Genomic DNA, 10,273 nt, shown 5'->3' with positions numbered 1-10,273 from the left:
GACGGGTCCCTTATAGGGTGACTCATTAAAAAAACATTACTTTTTATGTCAAAAATATTACTTTTTAATATAAATATGAATATGATTTAATCTGTCTCATGGGATAACCTGCTCCTGGAATATTTATTATGTAGATTTTATCCATTTCTATCCATTCCAAAATTTGTCAAAGATACTATGAGTAGTGATGATAATGGAGTTAATCAGAAAGACTTGACTGACCTTTAATCAACCAATCATATGAAAGAAGTGATTGTATCTATTTCTACGCAACAAAATTTATACATGAATGTGTTTTAGCCTTTAGGTTATATGTTCCATTTGGCACTCAAAGAGCAGCCCTCACTAAGTGTTTTTCGTGCATCGTTGTCCATCCCCAGGCTAAAGAGCGCGGCGGCTTGAAGATACAAAGCAACAGGCCAATCTGGAGATGATATTTGAGCTTGCAAAGCGTCTGCTAGAGCTTCTTGTAGCTTGTTTTCCATTAGGTAACACAGGCTGCGCCGAGCAATCACGGTCGGGGAGACCAAAGCCCCACCATTTATAAACTGCACAAGACCAAATCCCACCATTCATCATGTGTTTATCTACACAATACAGTATATAGAGTTTCGATCACATGGACAACTACGTGAGCAAGTGACACCTTGTACAATGAGTGATTGTCACGTCAGCTGTTGCTCACGTAGTTGTCCATGGTGGTTGCTTATGTGATCGAAACTCACAGTATATCTATCTATCTATCTATATATATCAGATCTTGGGCTTTGGCTTTCATTCATTTTCTCATTCATGTTGAATAATTTTCTCATCAAGAAATCAGCAGCAAAATAGCTGCCAATTATGGCATTTATCATAGCTATTTTGACAGTCTTGAATGATCAAGGCCGCTTAAAAAGCACTAGTACCATATTCACACGGTGTTTAAGAGCTGCCAAAATTCAGAATTTCAGATCGATGGCTTACCTTTGTGTAGCAACTAATTGCAGTCTTGAAGTCTTTCTCACGAAATGTGGCGTCGCCACGCTTCCGACAGTTCAAGCATTCTTGAAGTTGACTTGTCCACATCTGAAACGAGAGCTATACAGAGAGAAGGATACACATTTACAAGGTGTGCCGGGGAGAAAGGCATTCTAAATTTAAGTTTAATATTATAATATATACTGTTCATTTTTGGAGTTTTGACAAAGGAAAAAAGAGAGAAAAGCGCACTTATAGAAATGAGACATATGACACATATAGAACACAGTTTGAGGAACACAAACCTCACTGGAAACACCCTCATCATCATTGTACCCAACCTTCTCCAGTATCTCGTGTATAGCGGTGAGGTCTAATCTTGCGCACGCCTCACCGAGGGGCGATAACTTTTGTGTGGCAGGTGTAGGTTGATCAATCCCCAAGAGTTCATGACATGGTGTCTGCAAAATTTGACACCACAACAAGATATCCCAAATAAATATAATTCAAGTTTAAGATTGTATTTTAGCCAAGGAATTGTAGCTTTAATTATTGTATCTACAAGTTATTTGGTTTTGATGGCATAAAATTCGAAAAACTTACATCTGTTTCCTTCTGAAGAGAAGTAAGGGAGGCTACGAGAGACTTAGCATTTGGCCTTTCACGAGGTTCAGATTGCAAACAATACGAAGCCAATTGCATCAACTGAACTCCATCTTCATTTGTAACCTGGCCCTCTAAACAAGAATCCATCAGCATCAGAAAGTTCTTGTCGCGTACCAAATCGAGTGCCTACATACAAAAAATATAATTAGAGGCACTTAATGTTTAAGTTTACATGATACTAGTCAAAATTAAAAAAAAAAAAATTCCTTTTGTATGATCTATGATGAACACAAGTTTTTCCTATCAGATTAAATGGGAGAGGCGTGGCTTCAATTCAAACACACGTTAGAACAGAAAAATCAATAACATGTATGTATTTTTTTAACTAAAGAACATGTAAATAGTTTGCACATCCTCACCAGAAATGCTAAGAACCAAGGAACAACCTCTAACTACATGACGAACCTTCTCAGCACAGTTAATTCAGCATTGAATAATTTGGAAGTATATATATGCTTTTAAATAAAGCAAGAAGAAGCAATTTACATGGCTAGGTGGAATATGTTTGCCACTGAGAAGATCAAGCAATAAGGTGCCAAAACTGTAAATTACACTTTCTGGAGTGACTCTACCTGCCAAATTATAACAATGATGTTAGGCCAAAATAAAATGTTCACCAGAATTTACAAATAAAGGAATTAACTCGCAAATTTTGTTTTCTTTTGTCACCTATTATATGGTTAAGCTTGTAATCTCTATCAAACATCATGTGAAAGGTCTGTATGTATTTAAACAGTGCATTAAAATGTTTAATATATCTCTTTGAATATGATTTTTTTACCTTCCAAAATAAAACATCTGGTCCTATAAGCTCTTTTCTGTCCTGAGGCTAACCCTTCTTATTTTCAAGTATGTAAACTTATTTGTTACATAGATGACAAGTTTGCATTAAAAACATATTCCAAGTTCAGGGAGCACATGTTATCATACAACTCAAAACTTATTTATCGAAGTGACCGGTAAATTCTTTTGAGTTTCAATAGCCTATAAGACCTTATGACGTATATTTAAGATTATAAGATTATCTGACTACCTCTTTAGCTATGCGTATTATTTACTTTCATGGTTGAACCATATAATCAAAAGTTACTGAGTGAAGAAAAGATTCAAGAAAGTATCAATCACCCGTTTTTAAATATTCGGGAGGGGTGAATGATAGATTTGTACTGAAACTCTTTCCATCCCGGCTGTTCTTCATTAATCCAAAGCACGATAGCTTGGGACTACCATTCTTGAGCATAACAAAGTCAGACAAGAAAAAAATTGTACACAGGAAAAAGGAAAAACAAAGTAAGAATCAAACAGTACATCCATTTTTAATCTGAACAGAACAGAATTTATCAGAACAAATTGGACGAAAGAACGCACTTGATCGAACAAAACTCTGTAAGCATTAAGATCGTGATACAGCGCCCGTCCTCTAAGACTGCAGTAGTCCACAGCTTGTGCTATGTATAAGGCCACTCTCAATCTCATTGACCATTTCAGTGGTTTATTTTCCCCTGCATTTATTTAAAAAATTGTGTAAAGACTAAGTTAAAAGCTTTAAAACAAGAACTTCATCCATTGATGATTCACCAAAAGTAACTCTGAGAAACCTACACAGCTGACATTTAACCTGTGTAATCTCCAAAATGATTGAACTCATTAGTTGTATGTAGATGGTAATTTTCCAAATCAAAGTTCCATGTTTGTGTATGAAAATCATAGAGTATTGCATGAAAATACTGCTACATAAGGCCATTATCAATCATTCCCCATAAGATTGATGCTTTAAAAAAAATCCCAGCTCTACAAGCAAAAATATATAAGCTGCAAGATTGACTAGAACTCACAATGAAATAAATGTTTTGAAAGAGTTTCATGAGGCATGTACTCGGCTACGAGCAACCTTTCATCCCCTTCGCAACAACATCCTAACAAATTCGCCAACCTCGAGCTCCGAAGGTTGCCAACTTCCCTGGCTTCCTCCTAAAAATGTCAGCCAATCAATACCATCCACAATCAATTTGCCTAAACGCAGGTATGATCACAAAAGCAGGAAACTCATTTGAAATGAACAAAGGTCTCAAGAAAAACGAGCAAACTAACAAGAAACTGGCTTGAATCGGGCCAAGCGGACTGGTTGAACCGCTTAATGGCAATAAAACCACCGTCATCCTTGAGTTGGCCTTTGTACACCACATTAGGTGCTTTTTCTCCCTGTTCTGATACGATGTTGGCAGCGGAGAAACCCGAGGTGGAAGCCTTGAGCTCTTCCAATCCAAACTGTTTGAAAGCTGGCAACTTTAGGTCAGCATCCTCACATCCATCTAATATCAACAAAAAAGAAATCAGAAATCAAATCATTATCCAATCACATAGGATGTGGGCATCATGTTACCAATATGCGACGAACAAACGACGTTGGATTCGTTCGTGTAAGACCACCAGCACGTGTGCAGAACGGAACAACAAGCTCCCATTATAAGAAACCGCAACAAACGCAATATATAGAGTCAATCAAATCAAACACAAAGAGCAATTCTAAGAGAGAGATCAGATACAAATGTCGTTAATCTTTCACGGTGTCTTTTATTCTCATCCCAGACCCCTCTGATCAAGTTACGGCAGCGCCGGTGGCGGCACCGAAGCAGAGCAGGGGGAAGGGGAGAGGCCTTTTTCTTGTTCCTCCTGAACGGCGTTATGCAAATCCAGGAGAGGAAAATCTGGTCCCAAGGTGGAAAGCAATATATTTGTAAATTGGTGGGTGATGCATGCATACCATGTTCAAATATATTAGAGTTTTTTTTTTAAATAAATAATTAATATATAATTTATTTTTGATTTTACAATACTAACCTAAAATATATTATTGTTTTGTCTTATGATTGATTTATCATCTTTAAAGAATGAGTGTCATGTATTATTATGTTGGAATATTGATTTAACATCTTTATACTAGATATATTTCATAAATTTGTTCATGAATCAAATTGTTAATGCTAGCATACGAATATTGACGGTCGTATGCTAGAATCGATGGTCTAACCAACCATTGAATTCATCTTCGCGCACTATCCGAAAGATAGCATTGAACAACTTTTTCACGAGTCAAAAGTCAAGCTGTGTTCTATGATGTTATTTTTAAAAAATTCATCTAATGGTCCGTATTTGTATTTCCCTAACCGAATAAAACGAACTATGGTTGAATTTGACCACACGTTGGTGTCCACGCAATTTTCAACCATTCATCCCCCTCCGTAGAGTTTTTCTTTCCACCAATTTTTTTTTTCTTTCTGTCAATTCTTTGTTTCTGTTTTTCCAAAAATTTAGAAGATGGCCATCTTTGTTTGTTTGGATTGAGAAGCTGAATTTGGAAAAAATCAAATGTTCTTTTAAATCTAATATTGATTCTTGGTTCCATTTTTAAACTTTTAAATCCTGAAAATATATGATGGGGTGTAATTAAAGCTTCATAGTTCATCCCACTCAAATCCTTAGCAACAATTTCTTGAATTCCAAGCACAAAGATGTACTGTTATCCAAACACAACCACCAAGAAGACACTTATCTTGAAACAAACTTTCCAACATTCTTTGATATTTAAGTACAAGCAATTCTTTTTTGCATCCTTAAAACACCACATTATTTACCATTCTGGTTATTATCACGGGCTACTTTGCCAAAAAGTGCATAAGATGCACAGACCGAAGTTCCGTTGTTATACACCATTCGATTCTGCAAGCTACACTCTTCCAAATGGGGAGACCGGAGGGTATGAGAGGTATTTTGCAGAAACCTCGGATACAGCCGGGTTCAAGGTTTTTGGCTCGCTCTCTTCGGACGATGTTATTTCTGCAGATGTTTTTCCACTGTTCAGAACTGCGATACCGATGGAGAATGCTTGTATAAGTTTGATGGATGAATTAAACTCTACTGAAAAGATTCCATCTTTGAATGGTGACAAGGCGTAGAAAGGTCGTTTCTCGCCAGATTCTTCCTGTACAATGCAAGAAACAGAGTTAAAAAGGTGTTGCTTGAGGGTCTCATTGAGGACGAGTTCAGGGCTAAGAAAAAATGGTTGATCTGCAAGATGCAAATACCTCGAAGAAAAGCTTGAATGGCCCACAAGTTGGTGTAAACCACTTGGATACCTGTCCACTACTGAGAATTCTTAATCTACAGCCAAGATCCCAACCCCCACAATCACATGATCCCCCAGATTTCCAGCGTCTGATCAGTGGTGAAGGCTCACCTTTACTCGGCACTCCGTGATCACCACCAGGTAAAATGACTGATGCATTAAAATAATCGTCATTCATGGTTCCGTTTGGTGCACCATCTCCATTATATGAACAGTTAGTGACTTTTCGGAAAGGCTCTTTCAAACCAGTTGGTTGGCCAACTTGATTGTCTTCATGCATCAGCCCACTGATTTTTTCATCAAAGTTTATGACAATTGCAGCAAGTTCATCACGAGGTATTGAGTCTGATGTCTGGTCTACATCTCTTGAACCAGCAGAAGACAAAACAAACTCCCTTACGCTTGTTTTTATCATAGATTTTTGTCTGCTTGGGTATGCAACATCAGAAGCTTTCATCCTTGCAACAATATTTGGTATATATTCATTATTTCTATCATTACTTCCTTGATAAATCCAAGACCCATTTTTCTTCTTCGTTTCACTGAAGGAGAAGAATGTATAAATCCACCTTCTCTCTTTCCTTTTCGGAGAACATGATTCTTTAACAGTTGAAGCCAAAATTTCGCTGCAATTATCAACTGTAAATGTGTACAGGGGAACACCATTTTTTAAAGCTACTTGGAGGAGAGCTTGCAGAGTCGATGATTCATTCTTCTCTTTATTTGTCAAATTTGAGATTCTATTCACCGGACTTGAAGCTGGAGATCCTCTTATTCCACTGGCCAATTTATAGGACCCGTCTGTTCTTGATGGATCTTTTAACCGCGCCATATGACGCAAGTTTCCACCACCCTTTGGCCTTAAGAATGGATCGAAAAGCCTTCTCAAAGGACTAGTTCTGGATCTGCTTGTGGCATTTGAGACATCGCAAGTACAATCAATTGAACAAACACAGGCTGAAGTTACGTTTGAGCTGGAACTCTTGGTTATCTTAGCCATTCCAAAGTTCAGTTTGCGAGTTGGTGAGGAATTCCTGTGCTTTGCAGATTTGACCGTCCCCGTTTCCATATGACGACATTCATCGTCAACTATATTTCTTCTGTCCAGACCAGAATTCTTCTTCTCCTGGTTCTTCTTTATGCTCCAATGAATAATATCACCCCCCTTTAAATCAGATACAACACTGCCGTTCTCAGAATGTCTTGATCTTGTCTCAGGTTTTCTCTGCAGGTCATTGTTTTTGCGCTCTTTTAGACCATTAATTGGGCTGGTTTTACAGGCTTGGAAACTTTTCTCATTTCCGGAGAAAAGTTCTTCACCATCACAGGATCTTTCAGTAGATGGTGCTTTTAATTCAGACCTCTGTTGTGAAGGAGTGAAACTGTAACTCAAGCTAGAATGGGATGTTGATGCTTCTGAAGACACAACTGCCGACATATTGCCACAAAAATGTGAATTGTTGTTGTTTATGTGACAAAAATCTTTCTGGTTATGCTGCCATTTCTTGAGAAGGCGCCAATCTAAGACCCCAATGTTGAATGTGTTCTCTTGGGAGTTCTCCTCTCTCTCCAAATAACTAGGCAAATTCGACATGCACATGACGAGATCTTCACATTTTTGTGAATTCTTGCCTGTTTTTTTTGGAGTAAACCCTTTAGATTTTGGCAATTTTCCATCAATATTCTTTAGAATTTGGGGATGGAAATCATCATAGGACCGCTCATGCTTCTCAATCTTCAGCACAGATCCCAACTTGTTTCTTGGTTTTGTGGGTGAGTATCGTTCCGTTTTATGAGCATTTGAGTCAGTGCCACTATCTAATCGAGGCTCCATATAGCTCGTACACTGAATGATCGGAAAATCACCATCAGATTCCATCAAGTGAAAAATGTAATGGAATAGACTGGCAATATTACTCTTAAAAAGGTAAAATCCAAATAGCTCGACAATAGTTATCCAGAATATACTATCTAAAGATATATTGTCTTCCAAATTATGAAAAATTAATAAAAATTTCAGCGTTGTAAGTGCTTCATCATGAACGTGGTTCTTTAAAACTGAACCATGTAAATCTATGTAGTGTTACATTGTTTCCCTCCTATATTTCTTCCGTTTTAAATTTCAATAGTTCAAGATAATTGAATCTTTGACAAAAGTTAGAGAAACCAAAAACAATCTACTATACCCATTCAAGCAATATTGACCCTTCTCAAATGAAAAGGAACGTGCATAACTCTTGTTGAGAAGCAACATAAGCAATGAGCAAGACAATTTGAAAGTCTTGAAACCATCTAAGGATGTTTTTCTATATCTAACACACCAGCTCAGACGTAAAATAGACCGTCAAACAAATGGAATCAAGTACCTAAAATTTACACATAGGCTCGATATGGGCAATAGAAGTCCAGAAACAAGCATCAAGACCACATAATTTAAGACCCGAACCCACGACCTGGAGCTTCGAAATGTGTTTATAATAGCATTAGTCCCAAAAAACTGGTTTACTTTGATACGTAACGTAAGACCACAGTTTTTTTTACTTGAGACTTCATTTTAAGCTTTTTTTCTGGCAAATTATACTTCAAACGTCTAATAATAACAAAGATCGAACATATGTTAAATATCGAAAAGTTATGAATCACAAACATTTAACAAGCTTCCACTCCATCAAAAATACAAATTAAATGGGAAAAGGGCATCCTTGGGTGGTCCTAACTCTCAACTCTCCATCACAGGTGGCCGTTGAAGATAAGATAAACTAGGCTGTCCTCTTCAAAGCTGAAACGCAGCAAAGTCACAGGTGAACCAAATCACAGATTTCGAAAAAAATTTCAACAGTTGACTCTTTGGTTTGGCTGGTTCACAAAATTTGAAAAGAATACATTTGTAAAAAAAAAAGAGAACTTTGACACATCCTCAAAAGCACCAATCTCCTTTTCTCTAGCTCCTTTATTGTTTATATTTTTTAAAATATACATTAAAAAGAAGAAGAAGAAGAATTCTTAGCTCAATTTCATAATCACCAATTCACCATAAACACCAAGCAGAATCCATTTCTTGCTTGAAAACCCATGAATCTTTAAGCTTTTTGATTTCTTATTCCAGAAGAAAATTAAACACATAGCTTGAAAAGAAAACAAAAGCTCACCAAACAGAAGTTAACATCCACAACAAACACCACAGATCGCACCGCCTCAATTCCAAGAGCGATAAAAACAACAAATCAAATTGCATTCTTGAAAATTCCGTAACTTCAACGATACCAAAGATCTAAACAGCGAAAATCCAGAACATACCTCAATTACGCAGCTCGAACAATGTGGATGCAGCAATCAAGAAAAGAACCCAGATGTATCATCAACATAAATGCAGCTGTCGGTTGCGGAAAAACTATGCAAGAAAAAAAAAACCCAAGAAGTGTTGAATCCAAGAATGGTTTTCGGCCCGAAAGTCCAAAGTCTCAGCAACAAGAAGTACATGCAGATTCACACACAGAAAAGGTAATATATTTTACGTGGAGAGATTGAAAGCTTTCGGGCCGCAGCTTTAGAAAAAAAAAATGGAGCTGGAGTTGTGAAATAGTGCGAGTGATGGGAAAAGAAATGTAAGATAAGATCGGACGGCTGAAAATGGTTGAGTAATAAGCGGGAGGTCACATCAACCGGCTCAGAAGGGCCCACGTGAGGTCTTTTATTTGTACCTTATTTATTGGATACTTATGACCAAAGTGTGAATCTTTGTACCAACAAATCCCAAAAACACAATCTTTTAATTAATAGAAAATAAACCCAACTTAATAATAATATTAAAAATTTAATTTATCACGAATTTAATTCCAAATATCTATATTAAAAGCTGCCTCTTTTTTAGCATAAGTCATCCGCTGCAAGCACAAAATTAATATCACACGTTCTTACCTAATTTTCTTCTAATGAACTTTGTAACATGTTTTGAAAAACAAACAAGTTTATACATCAAATAAAAATCACGTAAATACAAAAATGATTTTTTAAAAAAGAAAGAAATATATTGATACATCAAATCAATTACAATCTAGATGAAGTATCATCTGATGGTGGAGCCAGCTATGGTACACAAATACCAAATTAGAATAATATATGAAATAACAATTTGAGAATTAATACGTTTATGTGATTATGTTAAAAAAAAGGATGATTTGTGGGGTCGATATAGATTAAAAGATTTGTCAATTTAATTCGGCGCCGTGGTGGAATGATGAGTTCGAGTAGTTGGCAGTCATTCATCAATTAATTGCTTTCTTATTATTTTATTCTTCTTTGATCTTTCTACTCTACAAAAGAACCCGTGGATATCACGTGCGGAACGGTCGGGTCGGGTCGTTCAAAAATATTTATATAACCAAGCCTCCTTGTATATGGGCTGGTCATGGTATTGGGTCGGGTTATTGGGCTGTCTTATCTATTACAATTTATTTGTTTGTTCAAAGTGATTGACGGATCATGCACCAACTAGAGAAAATTTTGGTTACGACATTTTTC

At 36.7% G+C, this 10,273-nt stretch overlaps 2 protein-coding genes across 2 annotated transcripts; both read right to left on the bottom strand.

Annotated features, from left to right (window-relative positions):
• Positions 1–215: 215 nt before the first annotated feature.
• LOC140884931 (serine/threonine-protein kinase BSK5-like) lies at positions 216–4,358 on the bottom strand. Its single transcript, XM_073291831.1, has 10 exons — positions 4,010–4,358; positions 3,718–3,938; positions 3,462–3,597; positions 2,995–3,128; positions 2,752–2,857; positions 2,113–2,198; positions 1,564–1,752; positions 1,266–1,421; positions 967–1,080; positions 216–548 (listed from the first exon to the last, which is right to left on the bottom strand). Exons 1-10 carry the CDS (start codon positions 4,089–4,091, stop codon positions 309–311), a joined length of 1,464 nt encoding a protein of 487 aa, XP_073147932.1. The 5' UTR covers positions 4,092–4,358; the 3' UTR covers positions 216–308.
• A 583-nt stretch (positions 4,359–4,941) lies between these two features.
• LOC140884930 (uncharacterized) lies at positions 4,942–9,325 on the bottom strand. The gene is made up of 3 exons (XM_073291830.1): positions 9,050–9,325; positions 5,712–7,598; positions 4,942–5,608 (listed from the first exon to the last, which is right to left on the bottom strand). The coding sequence occupies exons 2-3, from the start codon at positions 7,584–7,586 to the stop codon at positions 5,354–5,356; spliced, it is 2,130 nt and encodes a 709-aa protein (XP_073147931.1). The 5' UTR covers positions 7,587–7,598; positions 9,050–9,325; the 3' UTR covers positions 4,942–5,353.
• Between the last annotated feature and the right edge of the window lie 948 nt (positions 9,326–10,273).

This window comes from Henckelia pumila, chromosome 2, assembly GCF_033568475.1.
Source record: "Henckelia pumila isolate YLH828 chromosome 2, ASM3356847v2, whole genome shotgun sequence".
Taxonomy (NCBI): Eukaryota; Viridiplantae; Streptophyta; class Magnoliopsida; order Lamiales; family Gesneriaceae; genus Henckelia; species Henckelia pumila.
Note: the sequence above shows the minus strand (reverse complement) of the source record. Positions and strands in the feature narration are given on the sequence as shown.